The following is a 23,287-nucleotide window of genomic DNA, read 5'->3' as shown; positions in this document are numbered from 1 at the left end:
ACGGACAGACGGACATGACTAGATCGACTCTCCTTATAACTGATTGATCGGAAATGGCATAACTTTGGTGTTTGTAACGTTAGAAAGTTGGGATTTTCTAAGGGTTTTATTTTTGGCCAACCAATATAATTTACAGAACATTCTACAATGGTATATCAACTTCGGCTACGCCCGAAGTTAGCTTGCCTTTCTAGTTATTTTTATAAATTATTACTTTTTAAAAAGTTGGCAAACATAAGAATTTGTATTATTTATTTATTTATTTTTATTTATTTTTAAATATGTATGTAAAATACATATATTTGAGGGGTGGCAAACGATTTTTGTTAACGATGTCTCTTAAATTTTTTTATATTTTTCAAAATATTTTCGTTTTTTGCTTTCACTAAGGGGATTGCAGACTAAATAAAACCAAAGTATTTTTATCTCTCTGGTAAAAGTGTAAAAATAACAATTAAAAAATTGGATCTGTTCGAAACGATTGCTTAATCATTTTTCGTCACAAAATTTAATACCAGAAATTTTGTATTTTGAAAGTGCGATCGTCACGACTTTTTACTTCACTGAGATATGTTTTTGTTTGATAATAAAAAAATAAAATAAAAAATAAATTTTCACTTAATATTTTTTACCAAATTTTTTAACCAAATATCTTAAAAACAACGAAATTTTGAAAATCGTTCTATTGACAGCCAGAAGATATACACGTAAATTGTCAATATACCTTGAAAGTCTTCCAAAACATATTTTGTTAAAATATAAAATATTCTTATTGAAATTAAAATGAATAAATTTCCAAATAAGTATTTTGCATTTAATTGTATCTGTCAAATATTTAATTTGAAGTTTTCCAGTAAATGACAAAGTGATCAAGTTTATTTTGACACGTGGTAATGGATACAGCCGATTATTTTTGAAAACATTCGAAATATCCAGGCCTTAATGTTATTATATTCGTTTCAATGACATCAAAAGGATTATAGTACTCCAATTTGTATACTCTTGCGGAGGGTTTTATAATTTTACTCAATGCAGTGAAGGCTACTTTTCTGACCCTATAAAGTATTTATATTCTTAAACACCAGGCGAGTCGATCTAGCCATGTCTGTTCGTTTATACGCTTCTTAGTCCCTCTGTTTTAAAGCTATTCAGATGAAACTTTGCGAAAAGTCTTCTTTCCGTTGCAGGAACGAACCGGATCGTCCAACCATATATTATCCCAAAATTTTATAATCGGGAAAAAAAGAAACAAAATTATAACTTCGTTGCTTTTTTACATATAAATTTCTACGTCGAAAAATAAAATAAAAAAAAATTAAATAAAAAACAAATTATTAAAATAAAATTAATTTATATTTTTCAGCTTATGTATATTTCAAAATTCACAAAATATGTTGGTTAGATAGCTTGAATAACGTTCGACTGTAGCTTTCCGCTTGAATGGTGAATTTATCAAATTTCAAATAAGAAATTAGCCGCACTACGGAAGGATAAAGGGTCAGTCCTCCGAGAGATGTTTGACGGCATTTTCCGAATTTTAACCTTTTCTGACTGAAGTCCCAGTTCAGCCTTGCATGCTGATGTCCTGTCGATTGAAAGCGAAAGTGTGCTAAAAGCTCCGTCGGAAAGCTCTCTCTCGCACCCGACGCCTTTTGACTTTGTAGTCCTATTATTCGGCCGGAGTTCCGCCGCACTTTTCCCTGGCACAGTCTTCCGTCGTGGTCCTGTCGAGTAATGTGCGCCGCTGAGGAACAGTCCCTGCACGTCGCGCCTTGAGTTTCATTTTACCTTTTTTTCGGCCCCCCCTACACTCATACATCCAAACACTAACATACACTCACATACGCGCGCACCTTTGACAATATCAATTAAATATTTCAAAAAAGTCGACGGGCATCATTTTTTAAACAGTTTTTTACAAGAGTGCGTAAGAGTATTACGCAGAAAATAAATATTTGTTTAATTATCACGACGGCGCAACAACCGATGAAGCAAAATAGCTCCAACTGTAATTTACAGTGCCTTCGATAAAACAAGCAACGGCGACATCAACAACACAACATCAACGAGCAGCAGGATCAGCAACAAAAGCAACAATATATGTATTTCGTTAAGCAAAACAGGGTAGGTTGTTACGTATTCGTAGTGGGGAATCCTTGTTTATATGTGTGCCTGTTTTAGTGTGCTTGTATGTGCGAGTGTCTGTGTAACATAACTTTTGACTTTATCATGCAACGCGTTTTTACGGTTAGTAATTATGGTGTCGATATTTACGTAGCCCCTGCGATAAGCACTTGTCAGATTTACGATGTGGGTGTGTGTTTGTGGATGAGTGGACTCCGACGCGTTCTCCACCATTCGACATAGAAACTAATTAAAAAGTGGCCTGCCTAAAATCTATTCCTCAAAATGAGACAGAAATTAGTTGGCTCTTTCGTTAAGAAGTTATAAATTCCATTTATAATTATTGTTCATCGCACAGTTACAATGGCTTTTTTTTGGCATTGTGGCGGTCACGACTAAGCCAACAAAGAAGATGAAGCCTGGACAAGCACCCTTGACTACCCCATAACCTCTGACCATTTGCCTCGTAATACGAATACAAAAGCTGCCGAAATCAATAAGGACAGACAAAAAGCTACGGGCAGGCTTTAACGTCATCCTGCCAAACAAAAGTGAGGCAATGGGATGTGTATCCCGTGCTTTGGCCAGGACAGGTCTCCCAGCTGCATGTATCTGTGTATCTGCATGTGCCACATTAACTCACCTGTGGCGGGCACTTTTCACATCAGCAGCAACATCAATGGCAAATCTCGTCATCTACGCTTCCTCTCGCTCCCCACAAATCCTTGCGGCCATTCCTTCGCCTTCTCTTTCACCTTTCAGCCGCTCTTTTGTCACCTTTGTGCTTGTTGCTGACGTTTGAGTGACGTAAATTAATAAATATACATTTCACTATCAATAAGGTTAGTCCTTGGAATGGCGAAACGCAAGGGCTGTTAAGTTAAGTGCCGATATCACTATAATTTAAAGGGTATTATTTGGATAAGCTGTTAGCAAGGATTTGTACGAACAAAAACCAAAAAAAAAAAAAAAAACAAGAAAGGAAAGCTAACTTCGGGCGGAGCCGAAGTTGATATACCCTTGCAGAATACTCTGTAAATTATATTCTCCAAAATTATTCATATGATGCATTCTTAATACTCATAAAAAATCCCAACTTCCTAACTTAACAAACACCAAAGTTATGGCATTTCCGATCAATCAGTTATATGGCGGCTATAGGATATAGTCGGCCGATCCTTATGAAATTTGGTAGGTCGGATTTATTGGCCAAATATAAAACCCATAGAAAATCCCAACTTCCTAACTTAACAAACACCAAAGTTATGGCATTTCCGATCAATCAGTTATATGGCAGCTATAGGATATAGTCGGCCGATCCTTATGAAATTTGGTAGGTCGGATTTATTGGCCAAATGTAAAACCCATAGAAAATTCCAACTTCCTAACTTTACAAACACCAAAGTTATGGCATTTCCGATCAATCAGTTATATGGCAGCTATAGGATATAGTCGGCCGATCCCGGCCGTTCCGACATATATACTGCGTGCAAAGGAAATAAGGGTGTGTGCAAAGTTTGAACTCGATAGCTTTAAAACTGAGAGACTAGTTTGCGTAGAAACAGACAGACGGACAGACGGACAGACGGACAGACGGACAGACGGACATGGCTATATCAACTCAGGAGGTGATCCTGATCAAGAATATATATACTTTATAGGGTCGGAGATGTCTCCTTCACTGCGTTGCACACTTTTGACCAAAATTATAATACCCTCTGCAAGGGTATAAAAATATTCTTTGAATAGCAAAAATTGTTCTAACCCCAAAAACTACTTAAAGAGGTTAGATTTATGTATAAATGAAGACTTAGTTGTCGTTCGCAGAATATATATATACATATATATATATATATCCAAACTGGTAGGGCTCCTCTATCGGAATCGTTAATGAAAATCTATTAAACTATAGCGCTGTTGTGCAAATTTCAAGAATTGGTGATGTTGTGGCCGGTTCGGCTATATTTTAAAGTTGACTGGTTGCGTTCTTGTTGGAAATATGGGTCGAATGACACCACTTTAGCTAGGGATCAAAAGCTCTGTTCCAAAATTATTGAAAAAACACGATTTTTGAGCTCTTAAAATAAAAATCTGTTTTCCTTTGTCAGTTTGTATACAAAAATTAAATCGGTGTTTTAATGTCTGGAACGATTATCATTACAACAAAAAGCTAGAGCTGAAATGTATCTTTGGTCTATTCCTTTTTCTAAACCCGCTGGAAAATATCTCAAAGAAGTTGTACTTTCAAAACTCTCTTATCGGAAGTCCATGTCCTATAGCCGCAATAAAAACAATCTTGTTAAATTTATAAAATTAAAATTATTTCGTAAAAAAGCTAATAACAAGGAATAAAACAATCTTCGGCCAGCCAAAGTTTATATACCCTACAAAAAGTAAAAATTTTAAATTTCGATTAGTATGCGTATATGGTAAACAAGAAAAGAAAGCTAACTTTGGGCGGAGCCGAAATTGAAATGCCCTTGCAGAATATTCTGTAAATTATATTCTCCAAAATTATTTATATAATACATTTCTAATAATCATACTTCTTTTGAACTTGACATACATATCTACCCTTTTCAGCCTCTTTTATAATGCAAGGGAGTGACGGGCAGTAATTATATAGGATAGAATTAATTATATAGGATATAGTCGCCGGCGACTCTTCTCCTTCGATGGCGACCGTCAAAAATTGGTTTAACGAGTTTCAACGTTGTTGCACGTCGGTTTTTGATGAGCCACGCCCAGGTACCCCGAAAACGGATACCACGGAGGATAACGTGACAAAAATCCACGATCTCGTATTGGCAGACCGCCGATTGAAGATACGCGAGATAGCTGAGACAGTAAGCATGTCAAAAGACCGCGTGGGTCAAATCCTGCATGAAATTTGGGTGCCGCGTTTGCTCACTCCGGACAACAAACGCAATCGTGAGGCTACTTCAGAGCAGTGTTTGACGCTGTTTGAGCGCAATCCGTCGTTTCGTGACCGTCGACGAAACATGGATCCACTGGTACACACCAGAGACCAAAGAACAGTCGAAACAGTGGAGTTCACCCGGCGAACCTGCTTCGAAGAAGGCAAAGACTGTCCCATCGGCCGGAAAGGTGATGGCCTCCGTTTTTTTGGATTTACAAGGTGTGATCTACATCGACTACCTGGAGGAGGGCAAAACGGTCACAGGACTGTACTACGCCGAATTATTGGGCCGATTCGCTACCGAATTGCAGAAAATATCGCCCCATTTGGCGAAGACAAAAGTGCTCTTCCATCATGACAACGCACCGGCTCACACTTCCGCCCTCGCCAAGGCCAAATTAGTCGAATTGGGCTACGAACTGCTACCCCATTCACCATATTCTTCAGATTTGGCCCCGTGTGACTTCTTTTAGTTTCCAAGCTTGAAAAAGTCACTCGCTGGACAGAAATTTGAGTCGAATGAGGTGGTCGTCGCCGACAAAGAGGCCTATTTTACAGACCTCGAGAAAACGTATTTTTCAGACGGGTTAAAGAAGTTGCAGCATCACTGGGTCAAGTATATCGAGCTAAAAGGAGATTATGTTGAGAAATAAATCGCCACTTTTCCAAAATTTTCGTTTTTCTTTTGGAGGCTAAGTACTTCGAACCACCTTCGTATGTACTACCTGCAATAGAAGACTGAGAGACTAGTCGGACCTGGCTGGATCGACTCTGCTGGTAATGCTGATCAAGATTTTATATACTTTATAGGGTCTAAAATTAACTCGTTGCAAACTTCTGACTGAAATTATAATTAAAATACTCTCAGCAAGGGTATAACAACTTGATGAAAATTTAAGAAACAATTTCAGAAAAAGACGGACCGAATTTAACTGAATTATTTGTACTTTTCTGGGACTTCAAAAAAAAAACGAGGACGGAAGCTAACTTCGGCAAGCCGAAGTTTTAACACACTTTGCCGTAATTGCTAAAACTGAGAAAGTAGCGAAAGGAATAAGGTATACATAAATAAACTAGATTTGCATCGTTTGATGTCAATTGCTTTTATACTGCAAAAATGTCATATAAAAATGGAAAAAAAGGGATACTTTCGCAGCCTTTAACTATTTTTCCTACGGAAGCTATAAGAAATAGACGTCCGATCGGCAAGCGCTTTTACCCTAATCAAGATATCCGTAAATAATAAGAAATTTGGACCGATTTCACCCTATTGTTCCTATGGGAGCTATAGGATATAGACGTCTGATCGTCACGCGCTTTTACCCTAATCAAGGTATGCATAAAAAAATACGATTTGGAAAGATTCATTTCAATAGCTTATATACTGCGCGAAATATCCTAAAAATCATTAAATTTTAACCGATTGCACCCTATTGTTCCTATGGGAGCTATAGGATATAGACGTCCGATCGCCACGCGCTTTTACCCTGATTAAGGTATGCATAAAAAATAAGATTTGGAAAGATTTATGTTAATAGCTTTTACACTGCGCGAAATATCTTCCATTATTGCAAGTTATTTCCGATTGTTCCTATGGGAGCTATAGGATATAGACATCCGATCGGGGCGGTTTTCAAACCTGATCTGCGTACACATGTTTTAGGACGACTTCACAGTTTCAGATCGCTAGCTTTTAAACTGAGCTCGCAAACGGTATTGAAACAGACGGACAGACGGACATGGCTATATCGAATTCCCTATTGATCCTGATCAAGAATATATATACTTTATGGGGTCGGAAACGTCTCCTTCACTTCGTTACAAACTTTTGACCAAAATTATAATACCCTCTGCAAGGGTTTAACAAGTTTTATTTTATTTTTGGCCGTTTATTAAATCATACTCTCTTGTTTGATTTTATAATAACTAATGCGCTTGCCAGCTTGTATATTAACGATTTACCATGACTTTTTAACAAAAAAACCAAAAGGCATTTTCGGTTTTTAAAAATTTAACAAATAAAAGGTTGTTGAATTGATTAGCCGCTGAAGGAATATCCAAACTAAGTTGGATAAACTCTACCTCAGTGTGAGCGGACCTTCAACCGAGTCTCGAGAAACCTGACCTAATACCCAAATTCCATAGACCAGATTTTGCCAGATGTAAAACTGTGTGTCCCACTGAGTACTATTCACAATCTTTTTATACCCTTGCAGAGGGTATTATAATTTTGGTCAAAAGTGTGCAACGCAGTGAAGGAGACGTCTCCGACCCTATAAAGTATATATATTCTTGATCAGGATCACCTCCTGAGTTGATATAGCCATGTCCGTCTGTCCGTCTGTCCGTCTGTCTGTCCGTCTGTCTGTTTCTACGCAAACTAGTCTCTCAGTTTTAAAGCTATCGAAATGAAACTTTGCACACACCCTTCTTTCCTTTGCACGCAGTATATAAGTCGGAACGGCCGGGATCGGCCGACTATATCCTATAGCTGCCATATAACTGATTGATCGGAAATGCCATAACTTTCGTGTTTGTAAAGTTAGGAAGTTGAGATTTTCTATGGGTTTTATATTTGGCCAATCAATCCCACCTACCAAATTTCATAAGGATCGGCCGACTATATCCTATAGCTGCCATATAACTGATTGATCGGAAATGCCATAACTTTCGTGTTTGTAAAGTTAGGAAGTTGGGATTTTTTATGAGTATTAAGAATGCATTATATGAATAATTTTGGAGAATATAATTTACAGAGTATTCTGCAAGGGTATATCAACTTCGGCTCCGCCCGAAGTTAGCTTTCCTTTCTTGTTTTCTTTCCCATAAGCGTGATTTTTACCGAAAAACACAATCCTAAAAAAATCGGATGATTGGAAAAGCTCTCTTTACATTGCTCAAAAATTACATTTTTATTAGAAGCGCGTATTTCACCAATGTTTCTTTGAGAACATAAATATTTGTTTTCTATAGATTGTTACATTATTTTTTGGTTGCAAAGCAAGATTAAAATTAACTTTTTAACGTGTTCATTTGTAATCCACGAGCAACGAGTAATGAGTGCAATAGGGTTGTCGTAAAAAGGTAAATTAAATTTTTTGCCTAAGGTCCTCCACAAAAAGTAGTGAAAGGCCTTCGCCTGATGGAAACTGGGACTTGAGAAGAGCGAGGAAGAGGAGCAAGCCTTGGGGTTGTTTGTCGAGTGCACAAGGTGCAAGGTTGCGTTGTGTCAGAGGGTCTAGGTACTGAACGCAACAAAGAGCATTAGTTACATACATATGTATATATGTATCTTTAAGTGGGCTTGAGTGTCAGTGCCAAACTGGCAAATATGTGTGGCGGCGACTTATGTGTGGGTGGTTGTTTGGGGGAGGACATTTTGATGGCATTTTGTTACATTTCTACTTTTTTTTGTCGCACACCACATGGCAGCTCCTTTAGTATGAAATGAGGCGACCAGACAAACGCGTCACCATCGAAGATAGCCCAAATCGAATACGGAACAGGCCTGTAGCAGGAGCATCGGAGTCGGGGACGGATTCCGCCACGGGATCAAAATCATGAACCGGGACAATCTGCAGCAGTGGTGGGAGAACTCGTACCGGCGCCATCACCCGGAGCCCAGCCATGGCGTCGACTCCGCTGAGCTGCACTACTCGCTTCAGGAGACCAACCAGCTGCCTACGGACCAGGTTGGGTACGCGCAGGACTTCGACTATAGCAACTTTAGCTTGGAAAATCCCGACGACATTGACTCAGAGCACTCCATCTCCTCGCTAACGCTGCTTCTTTTGGCGGTCAGCTACGGCCTGGTGGTCTTCGGCGGCGTTGTGGGGAACTCTACGCTGGTGCTGACTCTGTGCTCGGCCTCCTCGGTGCGACTACGCAACCCGCTGCTACTGGCCGTCTGTATTGCCGACCTACTGGTCACCGGCATTTCGGCCCCGGTCACGCTCCTTAATCTTGCGATGAACCGTCGGACGCGATCTTTGCCGCTTGTGCTCTGCAAGGTCTTACACTACATTCAGGTAATTGGGTTGTGACATATTAAATTCCTCTGTTGACACTTCAAGGTAATTTATTTTAATTTGCGACATTAACTTAAAATCGGGGTTTAAGAAACTGTGAGAAACGTAGATAATTTATTAAGCAACATTGGGGTAAATTAAAATTGTATTCTTTGTTGTTGTTGGCAATGTCTTCGAGAAATGTGCAATAATTAAGCAGACATGATTTTGTTTTTCAAAAAGTACTGGGGCAAGAAAAGTAAATAATAAATTTCCACAGGAAATTTTTCAATAAAAAATTAAGCTTCAGAAAATATTTACGTTAAATTTATAAAGCAGACGATTTAAATTTAATTCAAAGGGATGAACAGAATCATTTGACATTATGCAAATTTATTCGTAACGCTGCGCATTAATTTTAAAGAAGAAAGCGAGAAAACTGTTAGCGGGGCGGGGATCCTGCTTGGTCTCAGCTTGTGGTGTTTAGAAATGCACCATCAGCTGGGGCATCTTTATTTTAACAAGAAGAAAAGCTAACTTCGGCCGGAGCCGAAGTTGATATACCCTTGCAGAATATTCTGTAAATTATATTCTTTAAAATTATTCATATGATGTATTCTTAATACTCATAAAAAGTCCCAACTTCCTAACTTTAAAAACACCAAAGTTATGGCATTTCCAATCGTTCAGTAATATGGCAGCTATAAGATATAGTCGGCCGATCCTTATGAAATTTGGTAGGTCAGATTGATTGGCCAAAAATTAAACCCATAGAAAATCCCAACTTCCTAACTTTACAAACACCCAAGTTATGGCATTTCCGATCAATCAGTTATATGGTGGCTATAGGATATAGTCGTCCGATCCTTATGAAATTCGGTAGGTCGGATTAATTGGCCAAAAATAAAACTTATAGAAAATTCCAACTTCCTAACTTTAAAAACACCAACGTTATGGCTTTTCCGATCGTTCAGTTATATGGCAGCTATATAATATAGTCGCCCGATCCGGCTCGTTCCGACTTATATACTACCTGCAATAGAAAGACAACTTTTGGGAAAGTTTCAAGCAGATAGCTTTAAAACTGAGGGACTAGTTTGCGTAGAAACGGACGGACGGACAGACGGACAGACGGACATGGCTATATCAACTCAGGAGGTGATCCTGATCAAGAATATATATACTTTATAGGGTCGGAAATGTCTCCTTCACTGCGTTGCAAACTTTTGACTGAAATTATAATACCCTCTGCAAGGGTATAAAAATTGGTTAGCTGAGTAACGGGTATCTTATAGTCGAGCCTGTTTGCGGACAAAAAAGTTTTCTATCTTTCGAAAAATACAAGTTTTTCTTAGATTGAAAAATATTTATAAAATAATCATGGTTCAATAAAATAATTTTACGAGTCATTTCCTTAATTCGGGAGTCCAAAAGCAACGGTAAACCAAACTTTCATCTCTAAAGTAAACTGTCGATAAAATTTGTAATTGTAATTGTTTGGTTTAATGGAATTTGCTTATGTTTTGTCTTGATCGACGAGTAATTTGTTGTTTTTCGGCCAAAACTTAACTCAACTTAAACTTCACCCAAGTGCTTTTACGCACATTTTTGCTTATATGGTATTTACATTTTTTTTGGCCTCTTTTTTTAAAATTTTTTTTTCTGAATGCACAACATTTGAAGAATATTGCGTTAAAATTTTTTATTTATCCGAGTTATGGGCAGTTGAACGTAGGTAAGTTAGCTCGTTTTGTATGCGATTTTTCGATGTCCAAAACTTTAAAAACGCTCTCCTGAAAAGTTGCAATTTCAAAGTCGATGAACACGATCCTGCAAAATCTACTCAACGAATCGTTTTGAAATTTTGCACACAATTTCTGTACCGAAATCCGCAGGTACTGACGTCGAGTTTTTTTTTGAATTATTATTTTTCATTTTATAATAACGAATGTATCGAATTTTTAGGCTAAAATCACGTTTTACCAAAATTACGTTTACCAAAAATCCAAAAATTGAATAATAAAAAAAATAAAAAAAAAATCAACGTAGTTACCTCTAGAAACATATTACCTAATAAACAAATTTTTTTTGGTTTTTCTGATGATCCAGTAACGAGTTCTGCTGTTCACCGCAAAACCTCTTTTCTTGGAGGCGCCTACGGAACTTTGCTGGGAACGGCTCATTAATTTTTTTTTTATGAAAATTTGTGAAAACGTAGGTTAAATGTTTTACTTTAATATAATTATAAAATAATTTATCTGACATTAACCTTATCGCGTAAAAAAATTCATGAAAATAGGCCTTTTTTGGCCGAATTAACCATACCCCCCTTACGGGGGTCTTCGAGTCTAAAGGCTTGAATTTCGAGCTTTTTATTAACAATTAATAAAAATAAAAGCAATAGATATTTTTACGTTCCGCTTTATTTATCATTTGTTTATTAAACTTAAAGGAGTACATAAAATATATTTCAAAAAAAAAATTTTTTTTCATTAAGTTATTTGTTCTTGAAGAAGAGAGGGGAAAGAAGAGGCCGTGTCCTCGTCGCCATGATTTCTATGCTTGTCGTTATTTAAAAAATAAAACAATTCTTAATGATTACGAATGTCGCTATGGCATGAAGCACAAAAAAAAACAACTTTTTTTATGAAATGGCGGCTACTTAAAGAAAAAAGTCGATTTTTTTTACTAATTTTTACATTTTGTCAAATTTTTAAAAATATTATAAATTTAAAATTTTATATTTTTTGTTGGTTCCGGCGATAGAGATATATTTAAAGAATATTCATGCCAAATTTCAAGTAAATCGACTGATTATAACTTGAGATATAGTGGCGACCGCATCAAAAAAATTAGTTTCGAGAAAAACGCGTTTAAAGCTTTATTGTTCCAGTCGTTCGCTCTACCGGTCTAGTTGCCACGTCACTAAAACGGCTATAACTTTGAAAATAATTTGAGTTTTGAAAAATCCTTTTAGGAAGATATTTTTGAATATCGAAACTATCGAATTATGGCAAATTTTTTTTTTCGATTTTCTCAAATTTCTAGACTAGAAGACCCCCTTAAGAAAACCTACATTTTATATAAGACTAAAAAAAATCAACATCTCATTAACCCTCGCCAGGTCATGCCCGTAGCGGCCAGCACCATCTCGTTCTTTATGCTCTCCCTGGACCGCTACGCCACCGTGAAACATCCGCGACTGGCGCAGCTTCGCCAGCGCCGCTACTTGCACGTCTCGTTGGCTCTGCTTTCTTGGTTAGCATCTGCGGCTATCAGCACCCCATTCCTGTTTGCCTACAAGATTATCGCGAGCTGTACCTCTGACCTGGGCGCCAGTGCCATGTTCAAGTCCTTCATCCTCTTCCACACAATTGCCGTGTTTGTGCTCCCAGGCGTGGGCGTGCTGCTCAACCACTACGGCGTACGTCGCAAGCTTTGCGCCCTCTCACTGACGGCGCGGGCTGCACATGGGGAGTTGCCCCTGCCGATCCCCATCCTGAGACGCCAGACCCACATGGTTATCGTGACGGGCTGTCCTAACGCCCAGCAGGAGGCCTGCGGGGGGCCCACCACGGCGGACGACACTTCGAACGGGAACGGAACAGGCACCGGCGGTGGTCCAATGGCCGTCAGTCCAGGGGACATCCAACTGCACACTCTACACCCACGGCAGCCAGGCTCTATTGGATCGGGCCTCGAACCGGGTTCCTACCGCTCCAGCAATCCCATATCGCCTAGGTAAGTAGTGAGTAGTCGTCCAAATTATACTGGTCGAAAAAATCCGTGTTTTTTTATCCAAGAATGAATGCTTATTAAAAGATTGAAATCTCAAATCCAGTTTTGAGAAAATCGTGGTCAATATATAAAATGAATACGTGCTGACATTTAGCTTAAATGATGAAATCATTTTTTACAATACGATTTAAGTCTTGTAAAAATCGTACGACTATATCTTAAACTTGTTTCAGATAAGTTTATCCGCCAGTTAAACTTTTATTTCTTCATTTTTAGCATTGTCGCAGTGGCGGATCCACGGGGGAACCGCAGAACCTGAAAATTTCACTTGTTTGCTAGAAAAATATTCTCTGCAATAAAGGATAAATTCATTTTCCCCCCCAAGAATCGTCTCTGGATCCGCCACTGATTGTCGACTTTTTTTATTAAACTGAATCTGGCTTTAAAATGAAATATAAATCTCTGTGCTTTTTACGCAAATATTTGCCTTAATCTTCCAAACAAAATAGTGGAAATTCAATTTCAATTTTAAATTTAAAACATTCTATCCGGACTGAAGTTTTGGATTAGATTTTTTAATTTATAAAAAAATGATTTCTGTGCAATTACTAGGGGGAAGAAATGTTGAATTTAAGACGCCTTTTAGTTCTACGATTAAAAAAATAAATATGTTTAGGGCCATGAGGGAGATTCGCGCCCACTCCCAGCGACAGCGCATCAACCGGGCGGGGAAGGGACCGGCAACACCTGGAATACCATTGCCTCAGACCTCTACACTTCGGTCACGCCGACACCTGGCTAACATGCTCATCGCGTCGGCAGTGATCTTTATAGCCTGCTGGGCACCTCACGTCTTTTGCATCTTCTACAAGAACTTTGGCAGCAAAGAGCACTGCAGCCAGACCTCCGTCTACTTCAGCCTCTTGCTAGGTAAGTCAAGTCAATTCAGTTGTGCAATAAGACCAGTCACTGACCAACGGACCATTTTTAGGCTACTTTTACTCTGCCATCAGTCCGGTGATATACTGGGCGCTCAACCACAATTCGCTTCGACAATCTCCATGCGCACCTATCATCCGCTTGCGCTCCATGCAGAATTTCCTGAGGTCGCGCTTCCGGACCCACACCGCCCCACCACCCCCGTCGTCAACCAACGAGGCGGCCCTGGGGGCCTTCAACCCCAAGCTGATCAAGCTAACACCGAAACAGTATAGAGCTCAGGCCTCTTCGCATTATCTCTACTAGTGTGATACTAAACTAAACTTGATATACATATATACACATTTATATACACGCATATATAATATATTTTTTACCTTCGCCCTCCCCAAGTCCCGGACTTACTTATAACAAACTTCGACCCCGAACCCCGGGACCTCAAACTTAAACCCAACCAAACTGAACTATCTAGATGTTTTTCAAAAGCTCTACACAACTAGTTGGCGTAACCTACTGCAGAATACAAAATATACACGCTACTTATAGAATACTTACTACCATACATAGCAGTGTTAGTTGACGCTTATTTACACGATGATGTGCGCCTGAAGCTATCCAAAAAAGGAGAAAAATCTATTAATGAAAGACAAGCAAAAAAATTAAAAACAAAATCCTTCTAGTGACTTGTTTGTTGTTTAGTCTTTTAAGCTGAAATATTGTACTATGTTCCTTCTCATAGATAAGCAATATGTGAACGCTTTGAGCCAAGTTAAACAAACGAAAAACAAATCAAACTAAAGAACGATCTAAAACTTTTAAACGATTTAAACTTAAACTCAAATGCATACCTAACAAAACATAAATAATTATATATACGAGTAAATACATACAAAAAATGAATGTGAATGTGAGCAAAAAAAAGGGATAAAAACTAGTATTGTATAGATATTCTTCGACTTAATTCTTTATACACTTTTTCTAAACATTTTTAATATCGTTCAGTAAACTGAACATGGTGTATAGTGCAATTCACGCTGCAGAAGCATAGAACCCGCGAAGATTTTCGCGTTTCAGATGTAAGAACAAGCCAAAAGATTAAACTCAGGATCGGGTTTCATTTTACTCATTTCAGTAGCCACCTTTTTCTAATTTTCTAGACTTTTATATATGCTCCGCTGCGAGCGACCATCTGTTAACAGCTTTTAAGTTATTAGTTTGAAGGGTATAGTACTATCTTAAAAACCATCTAAAGCAGCAGCATTTGTTATCGCCTTGGAATTAGTGGCTATAAACCTTAAGCTAATTTTAAATAATCATCGTTTTGTACTTTACAAAATCGTCATCGAAAGAAGAGAAACTATAAAAAATTCTATAAATATGTACCATAGTAAATAATTGTTTTATTCAATCTTTCAATCGCCTGGTGGTCTGGAATATCCCTTGAAGTTAATAAGTTGTGGATTTCTGGTTATACGAAAATATCTGAATTTATAATATCATTCCGAAATTCCAGAATATATTGGCCCGTAAACTAATCGAATTGAAAATTACCATTTTTCACTGTTTAATACCCTTGCAGATTTTTCAAAAATAAAAACCAATTTTCGCCTTCTCACAAGAAAGGGAGCGCCAATTACTATTTGGAAAGTTTCAAGAATCTATCTTGTAGGCCATGCATAATACCGGCATAAAACCGTACGGTTAGTATGTATCATATATTGAAACTATTGAAAACCAGTGATTTATAGTAAAATTGAAAAAAAAAAAGAAAACATTAAAATTAACATTTTGTCCCGATTGTTCCTATGCTATAGGATATAAACGTCCGATCTCCGCCGTTTTCAAACTTGATCTGCGTACACATACAAAAAATACGATTGCGAAATCTTCAGCTTTTAAACTGAGCTCGGAAGGGGCACATTAAAAGCTGAAAATTGAATTGAGTAACACAAAAATCAAATAATTAAATCGTTTAGAGAACTTTACACTTTATATGCATCAAGACGCGCTCTGGTTTATGAAATCAATAAAATTAGCTATAACTTTGTAACTTAATTGCTGGCGCGCTTTGCATGCAACTGCATTCGTTTCTCGATCTCGGGCCTGAAGTGACGGATAAGGCCCTGGACTGGCCATGCGGCACCATCACCAAGCGCACATATAGTATGACCCTCAATTTGTTTGGAAATCTCCCACAGCATATCGATTTCAGAGGGTTGCGCGTCACCCTTGACAAACCTATTGCGGAAAATCAAATTAACAGTTAATTTTTCTTTTATAACATGTATGTATAGGGGATTTACCGAGTCATAATCTTGTTCATCCAGCCGATTCCCTCTCGACAGGGCGTGCATTGTCCGCAGCTCTCATGCTTGTAGAAGGATATTAGCCTAGCGATTGCCTTTATCACATCCGTCGACTTGTCCATAACGATGATAGCCGCAGTACCCAGCGATGTCTGGGCAGCAATTAAACCATCAAAATCCATGATTACGTCGTCGCACACATTTTTAGGTATGATAGGTGTGGAAGAGCCGCCGGGAATAACGCCCAGCAGATTGTCCCATCCACCAGTTACTCCTCCGCAGTGACGATCAATTAACTCTTTAAGCGGGATTGACATTTCCTCCTCCACAGTGCAGGGCCTGTTCACATGGCCAGAAATGTTAAAGAGCTTGGTGCCCGAGTTACGTGTGCGACCAAAGCTGGCGAACCATGGACCGCCACGGCGACAAATGCTTGGAGCCACGGCTACAGTCTCCACGTTGGTAACCGTGGTTGGACAGCCAAAGACCCCAACGTCGGCGGGAAAGGGAGGCTTCAAGCGCGGCTTTCCTTGTTTTCCTTCCAGCGACTCGATCAAAGCGGTCTCCTCGCCGCAAATGTAAGCTCCAGCGCCTCGGTGCATAAAAACATCGAAGTCGTAGCCTGTTCCGCAGGCGTTTTTACCAATAAGACCAGCCTGATACGCCTCGGCAATAGCCAGTTGCATGTTGGAGGCCTCGTTATAGAATTCGCCACGAATGTAGATGTAGGCCGCCTGGGCGCCCATGGCCCGCCCAGCAATTAAACAGCCCTCAACCAGCTTGTGTGGGTCGTGGCGCATGATTTCACGATCCTTGCAGGTGCCAGGCTCTCCTACGGGTAAACATATAATCACCAGGTGCTTTCGGAACACATGCCTTTTTCCTCACCCTCATCAGCATTCACCACCAAGTACTTGGGGCGTCCATCGCCGGGCTTGTTCATGAAGGACCACTTCATGCCGCTGGGGAAGCCAGCACCTCCGCGGCCGCGCAGGCCAGACGTCTTAATTTCATTGACGATCCAGTCCGGACCCTTCAACACAATTTCCTTGGTCTTGTACCAATCGCCGCGCTTCAAGGCTCCTTTCAGCCTCCAATCGTGTCGACCATAAAGGTTGGTGAAGATGCGATCCTCGTCCGCCAGCGGACCAAACTTGGTCTTCGTTTGTGGCGGGGGAGTCCCTGGAGGCGGAGCTTGGGTGCTTTGGAACCGCAGCAGCTGCAGGCTGACTGGCAAAGCCGCCCCTGCAATGCATACATGGGACAAAATCAATAAATTGCGCAGAAAACTGGAACACTTTTGTTTAGTTATGCGCCAAAATTACATAATTTGATGGCAAGGGAATCGATTGTTTTCAAGGCTTGGATAACTTGTGGCAACAGCCATATCCATGCGAAACAAGCTGTTAAGCAACTTATTAATGGTTTTGGGAAAATCTTCGGTGTTTATTTACCAATATGCGGCTTTGTTAACAAATTAAATCGCACAATTGCAGCCATTTTCGGAACGACTGACTGACAGCTGAAATGTGACATTTGTTCGCGACGTTGCCAGATCGACAACATATTCTTTGGGTTAGATTTAGCATGGGCCTTCTTGCAACGAATCAGCTGTTACTATTGTTCATGGTAGGTGCATTTACATTACATTGCACCATGCTGTTGTAGTTTGACTAAAACGCAGTTTTATGAACAAAGAATGATATCAAGACTCTCGCAACGGGTTAAATTATAACTTTTTTAATTTTAAATAAGCTATAAAATAATAAAAATATTATATAAGGGTCAAATTAGAGTTATTTTCACTTTGTTTTTATCAGTGCCAACGTCTTTGCTCTATTTTATTTTTCATTTAAAATTAAGTGTGCTTTATACGAAATTAAGTAATCACCAGGTTGAAATATGCACACTTTTTACGCCATTCATTGGGTTTTGTTAAGTAATTGAATTAGATTAGGGATAGCTTTCTATTTAGTCCTCTATTTTTTAACAAGATACAAATTAAAGTGTTTTTTTCAAGATCATATTTTGTTCCTTGTTTTAACTCATAATAGCTAAATTACGTATTGCACTACTAAAATGTTCTTCAGAACCATGTTAAATGTTCTGAAAACATTTATAAAATGTGCATTAATAAAAACAATTTATTTTTTTTAATTTGTCTTATTTTCTTTGCTTTGGTAAATAATAAAATCGTTTTTCCCAAAACGCAATAAGGTAGCCCTAGTCTAATGTAAGCTGGGCTACAATTTTAAATCTGTCAGACCTATAATACGTTCACACTATAATTTCTGTTATTTTTTCGTTGAAAATGGCCCAAAAGCAGAATAATGAGACTGGCAATGGGACGACAACTCAAATAGTTGACGAAGTAGATGTTGGTGCTCCTTCGGACGCTACCCGGACGACACCCACGCTGCAACTGCGCCTGGAACATCCGCGGGACGAGCGTCGTGTAGTGTTTCATGCTGGGGTCATAGACAACGAGCATTTGAATCGGAAGAAGTCCAAATGTAAGCCTTCCCATACACTTTCAAAGACAATGACTGACTTACATTTATTCCAGGCTGCTGCATTTACAAAAAACCCTTAGCGTTTGACGAGAGTTCCTCTGAAGATGACGAGGACTGCGAGCATTGTTTTGGACACCCCGAGAAGCGAAAAAGGAACGCCAAACATAGTCACGATCAGGGAGAAAACTCATGCCAGGACGCCAGTCATCCGGACGGACCATCGACATCTACTCAAGCTGCGGACTCCAGCCTCCCGCCAGCCGAACCTGTTGAATCACCGGCCAATCGGAAACCCCCAACCGAAAGGGTTGACTTTGAACAAGCGGATAGTTCGTAGCGCGTACTCCAATTTAAATATGTATAATTATAAACGTTAACAGCACGGAACCAACTAGCAGCAAGCACTTAGATTTACAAACAAAGACGATATTTTCGGGCAGTAAGAACCACTTGGGAATTTTGAGCCGGATGCGAGATTCACTTCTTCGGCTTCAGCTCAAAAGATTCGCTCACATTATGGGGAATTTTAAACTCCTTTGCCTTTGCCCGTGAACGCCAGACCTGTGGGAATACTTATGTTTAGCAGTGCAACATTGGAGTCTTTTTTGTCAATACCTTGATCGTGTAATCGTCGCTGGTGGTTACTAGCATCTCCGAATCGTGGGGATTAAAAGCCACACTGTTAACCACGTCTGAGTGTTTAAACTTGGCTAGGCTGATGCCATAGTATCGGTCCCAAAGGTAAGCGTGCTGATCTTCCGCCCCACTGGCGACGTACTCCTCGCAGACGTCCAGGAAGATAAAGAAACACTCCGTGCTAGGCGTGTAGGCCTTGTGAGCCCGCAGCATGTTGCCCACACGTTTGAGGGTCATGAGGTCGATTACGTGGATGTCGATCTCTTGGGCGATGGGTGGCGGCTCTAGAGGATTGGTGATCACGTAGTTTTTCGGCCAGGGACGCGTATTGACGTACAAGTAGCGGTGGTCAGGGCTAAGGGCCATGCCAATGATGTGACCGTGCAGATCTATCACCTTGTCCACCTTATCGAACCTATCCTTGACTGACTCATAGTCCCACCAATCGGGATCGGTGCGCGGAGTCTGCTGCTGTTGTTGCTCTGCGGCCCGTTTCGCAGCTATTCTTTCCTTCAGAGTTGGGCCAGGATCCAGCTTTTTCGGAAAGTATACGTTTCGTATGCGCTTGAAACCGATTTGGTGGGGTGTAAACGTCTTGGAACCCGTTGAAAAAATTAGATATTTTGGCATGCTGTTTTCCATTTCGTCGTATTCCTCTTGTATATCCATGGCGTTCAATTCCTCCTCGTCGTCTTCACTCGGTTCGTTAGCGGAGGCCACTGCTTTCCTGTATTCCTCCAAATAGTGAATGGTGGCATCTCCGGGTCGTGTTCTGGAACGCCGCTCGCTGATGTCCGGCAAGAAGTTTTCTTCGGGAGTGGCGCTCCTTGTGCGTCGAAGGCTGGCCGCATGGGACAGAGGATTGCCACTGGCCTGCGAGTTAGAGCCCTGTTCGCTATTGTGTGGGGAGAGCGTAGCACTTTCACTCTCCTGTTCGGCAAGCCTGACGAGCGGATCGTTGTTCTCGTCCAGCCACGGGCACCTGGCCACCATTATGGCTCGTACCGAACTGGCGTTGCGGTTGTAGAACTTGTATAGCTGGCTCATGATCGGTACATGCTCGGAGTCGATCTCCTGGTTGGCCTTGTTCAGCCACAGGACAGAAGTGCTCACTAGATGAGCCAGCCAGTGCAAGTCGCCTGAGATCAGATACTGGTCACTGAACCAAGTGCCAAAGATATCATAAGGGCGGTTGACCACCCGGCAGCGCAAGTGTGACTCGGTTGCCCCCAGATAAAATACCGCAATCTCCCCGGAAGTGGACTGTGGTGATCCAAAGTGGACACCGGAGACGAGGAGCAAGGTATCGCTCTGATTGAACTGCGAGTACTGGGAGTACTTCCAGCTGAACTGCTTCATGTTGTGAGCATACTTCTCCGAACACGGGTGCTTGGCGTTCCATATCTGCAAGAAGGAGGGATTAAGTGTGCCTCTATTGGGAGTTGGATGTGGACTCACTATTACATAGCCGTCTTTGGAGCAGGTGGCAAACATTTCGCCGTTGTGGGCGAAACTCACATGCAGCACCTGATGTGTGTGGCCATGGTTGTTCTCCACAGTAGGCTCTAGTCGCTGCGCTTGGACGAAGGGTATGTGCATGGACAGGCGCTTGTACTCCGATCGCCAGCTCTCGGCTCCCGGCTTAAGCGGAATGCTCGGAGAGGCCCTAAAGTGCTCCTGAAACTTGTGGCGCCACAGTAGGTCGTCCTTGGCAATGCTGTGCCACCTCCGACAGCAGCGACTGACCTTCAGCAGATCTATCACACTCAGCTGCTCGAAGATCATAAGTAACGCTGGCTCTGGCAGGGCCCACCACCCGAAGGAGTCGGGTCCGATGGAGCCATCGTCGCTTTCCTCGTCCTCCACTTTCGCTGCATTTCTGTCTTTCACCAGTCGGGCCTTTTTGAAGGTCACTTCCATTGGGTTGCCGAATGCCGTGGCAAATTGTTCCTAAGCTTTTATTACGATGTAAGTGCGCTGTGTAAAGCTGGTTCAGATCGCTCTGTTTCTGCGGCTTCGAAATCAAAGATAACTTTCTCCCTTATTGTTATTGTTATCGTTTTGTTATAACAGCTGTTGCAAGAACATCGAACGACCACTCTCACTTCATTTAGTATCGATATAAACTAAATTATATCGAAAAACAAGATATCACGCAAATTCACAGGTTCTCAATCGTTTAATATTTCAGTATTGTTTACAAATATTAAAATAGAAAAAAAGTACGTTTTTTTTTTCTGTAACAGGTTTTTGCAATTACACTTTTATTAATTCCAAATTATTATTTTCTGAATATTATGAGTTTTCAATATACCCCTGTCTCAAATACGTACTGGATATGAGTGCTATACAGACAGATGTAAACAATATCAGGTAACACCAGAGAATTAGGCCTTCAAATCGTTACACTTACAAAATCTAAATGCCGGGATGTCTTCGCTTGCTAAAGCCCAGGTAGTGAGCTTTTCTTATATACGTAGGTAAATACATATGTACATTTGAGATGTTCGAATCGCCAACCGATTTCCGAACTCCACAGCGTATGGCAGCTTCTGCGCCACTATAGCCCGCTGGCTCAGAGTCATTTGGGCGGATCTTATAGCAATGCGGTGGTGATTGCGGCTGCTGTAAGAACACCTAGTGTGCCATTCCGGGCAGAGGAGCAGCAGCTGGCGAGCATGGTGGTGGACGAACTGGTGAAACGCACAAGTGTGCCACGCGGGGAATACAAAAAACTGATCGTCTGCTCCTCGCTCAAGACTCCGGCTCCAGAATGCAAGGAGCGGCTGACCAGAGTGGCAAAGGACCTGGGCCTCACGTGCGAAACCCTCGCCATACAGGACGACGTCTGCTCAATCGGTGCGCTGCAAATGACCCTGGACTGCCTTCAGCGCGTGGGAGACCAGTGCATAATCACGGGAGACTTGCGCTGCCAGGTCATGCAGCCGACGCACGGCGTGCTGGCCAACGAACTGATGGCTGTGCAGCAGCCACGGACTCGCAACCGGGTTGGACCAGAATTGACCACTGCCCCTGAGCCGCCGCCTACGATGGGCGCAGCAGCCCTCTCCTGGACCACTCTGCAGACGGCCCAACGTCTGAACTTACAACCGCTCGCCTTGCTGCGCGAGTTTGCCGTGGAACAGGACCACGAGCAGACAATGTACCGTCTGAACGGAAGGCAACCCATTACTCCCAGCGAGATCTACACTTGGAACATGGTCACGGGCACGCAGAAGGCAATACCAGAAAGCATACTTGGTGATCTCCAGGCTAACCGGCTGTGCACGCACGACTTCAAGCAAATCACAGCCAGCCACCTTCTCACACACCTGGTTCACTCCCTCCCCACTGGCGGACTGGGATGCGCCTTTATGGGCATGCCGGAAGGCCGCTCCATGATCATGGTTCTCGAAAAGCTGTGCGTATCGATCGTGTTTGTGCCGGCTTTTACTGACCAGATTTAATATTTCAGGGTGCCCAGCATTGATCAGGAGCAGGGGTTGCCTCTGATCACTCTGTATACCAGGGAGCCGTGTCCCTTGTGCGATGAGCTGGTGCACAGTCTAGAGGAGCGTTTTGCTGGCCGATACCGCCTGGAGAAGGTTTACATCGACCGCAAGGAAAACGTTCGTTTCCTGCGTCTCTTTAGGCATGACATTCCTGTTCTCTTCTTTAACGGACAGTTCCTGTGCATGCACCGGTTGAATGAAGAAGCGCTAATTGAGCGACTGGAAGCACTTAACCGATCGTAGTGCGAATGCTGAACATATTATTTATGTACACTTCGTATGTACATACTGTTGCCTTGATAAAGTAGTTTATTTTTGTAAAGGCCTCGTAAACTCGGTTTTGTTCCTCTATCCTTTGCAGGCCAGATGAGAGTGGGGTACTGCCTGGTCATTTTCCCGGGGCCCGCATTGGTCAGGGGCCCGGCAGCAGGAAATTTTGATCGAAAATTTTGGTGTTAAGAAAAATTGAGAAAGATAAATTTAAATCAAAAAGTCCACTTTTGTTCTGTAACTAAACTCATTTAGCTTCTGATGTATATCACTTCTGTATAGTTCAAATAAGAATCAAAAAAGGGACCGTGGCCCGGGGCCC

General features: G+C 41.2%; 5 protein-coding genes across 6 annotated transcripts; 3 read left to right on the top strand and 2 right to left on the bottom strand.

Annotated features, from left to right (window-relative positions):
- Positions 1–1,723: 1,723 nt before the first annotated feature.
- Positions 1,724–18,440, top strand: LOC108038710 (QRFP-like peptide receptor). Of its 2 annotated transcripts, XM_017115535.2 has the most exons (5): positions 1,724–2,124; positions 8,477–9,072; positions 12,176–12,792; positions 13,466–13,719; positions 13,781–15,577. In XM_017115535.2, exons 2-5 carry the CDS (start codon positions 8,605–8,607, stop codon positions 14,032–14,034), a joined length of 1,593 nt encoding a protein of 530 aa, XP_016971024.1. In that variant the 5' UTR covers positions 1,724–2,124; positions 8,477–8,604; the 3' UTR covers positions 14,035–15,577. The 2 variants fall into 2 exon arrangements, with proteins under 2 accessions (XP_016971024.1, XP_016971025.1); XM_017115536.2 differs by lacking the exons at positions 13,466–13,719; positions 13,781–15,577 and adding an exon at positions 18,361–18,440.
- Positions 15,692–17,606, bottom strand: LOC108038712 (NADH dehydrogenase [ubiquinone] flavoprotein 1, mitochondrial). The gene is made up of 4 exons (XM_017115537.2): positions 17,489–17,606; positions 16,923–17,279; positions 16,032–16,866; positions 15,692–15,966 (listed from the first exon to the last, which is right to left on the bottom strand). The coding sequence occupies exons 1-4, from the start codon at positions 17,598–17,600 to the stop codon at positions 15,780–15,782; spliced, it is 1,491 nt and encodes a 496-aa protein (XP_016971026.1). The 5' UTR covers positions 17,601–17,606; the 3' UTR covers positions 15,692–15,779.
- On the top strand, positions 18,284–18,951 carry LOC108038715 (E3 ubiquitin-protein ligase PPP1R11). Its single transcript, XM_017115541.2, has 2 exons — positions 18,284–18,547; positions 18,601–18,951. Exons 1-2 carry the CDS (start codon positions 18,346–18,348, stop codon positions 18,882–18,884), a joined length of 486 nt encoding a protein of 161 aa, XP_016971030.1. The 5' UTR covers positions 18,284–18,345; the 3' UTR covers positions 18,885–18,951.
- On the bottom strand, positions 18,892–21,489 carry LOC108038709 (F-box/WD repeat-containing protein 5). Its single transcript, XM_017115534.2, has 3 exons — positions 20,642–21,489; positions 19,163–20,587; positions 18,892–19,108 (listed from the first exon to the last, which is right to left on the bottom strand). The coding sequence occupies exons 1-3, from the start codon at positions 21,101–21,103 to the stop codon at positions 19,025–19,027; spliced, it is 1,971 nt and encodes a 656-aa protein (XP_016971023.1). The 5' UTR covers positions 21,104–21,489; the 3' UTR covers positions 18,892–19,024.
- LOC108038713 lies at positions 21,338–23,028 on the top strand. The gene is made up of 4 exons (XM_017115538.2): positions 21,338–21,405; positions 21,486–21,663; positions 21,723–22,604; positions 22,659–23,028. Exons 2-4 carry the CDS (start codon positions 21,614–21,616, stop codon positions 22,936–22,938), a joined length of 1,212 nt encoding a protein of 403 aa, XP_016971027.1. The 5' UTR covers positions 21,338–21,405; positions 21,486–21,613; the 3' UTR covers positions 22,939–23,028.
- The last annotated feature ends 259 nt before the right edge of the window (positions 23,029–23,287 follow it).

This window comes from Drosophila rhopaloa, unplaced genomic scaffold (assembly GCF_018152115.1).
Source record: "Drosophila rhopaloa isolate 14029-0021.01 unplaced genomic scaffold, ASM1815211v1 contig_2, whole genome shotgun sequence".
Classification (NCBI taxonomy): domain Eukaryota; kingdom Metazoa; phylum Arthropoda; class Insecta; order Diptera; family Drosophilidae; genus Drosophila; species Drosophila rhopaloa.
This window is presented reverse-complemented; position numbering and strand designations above follow the sequence as displayed.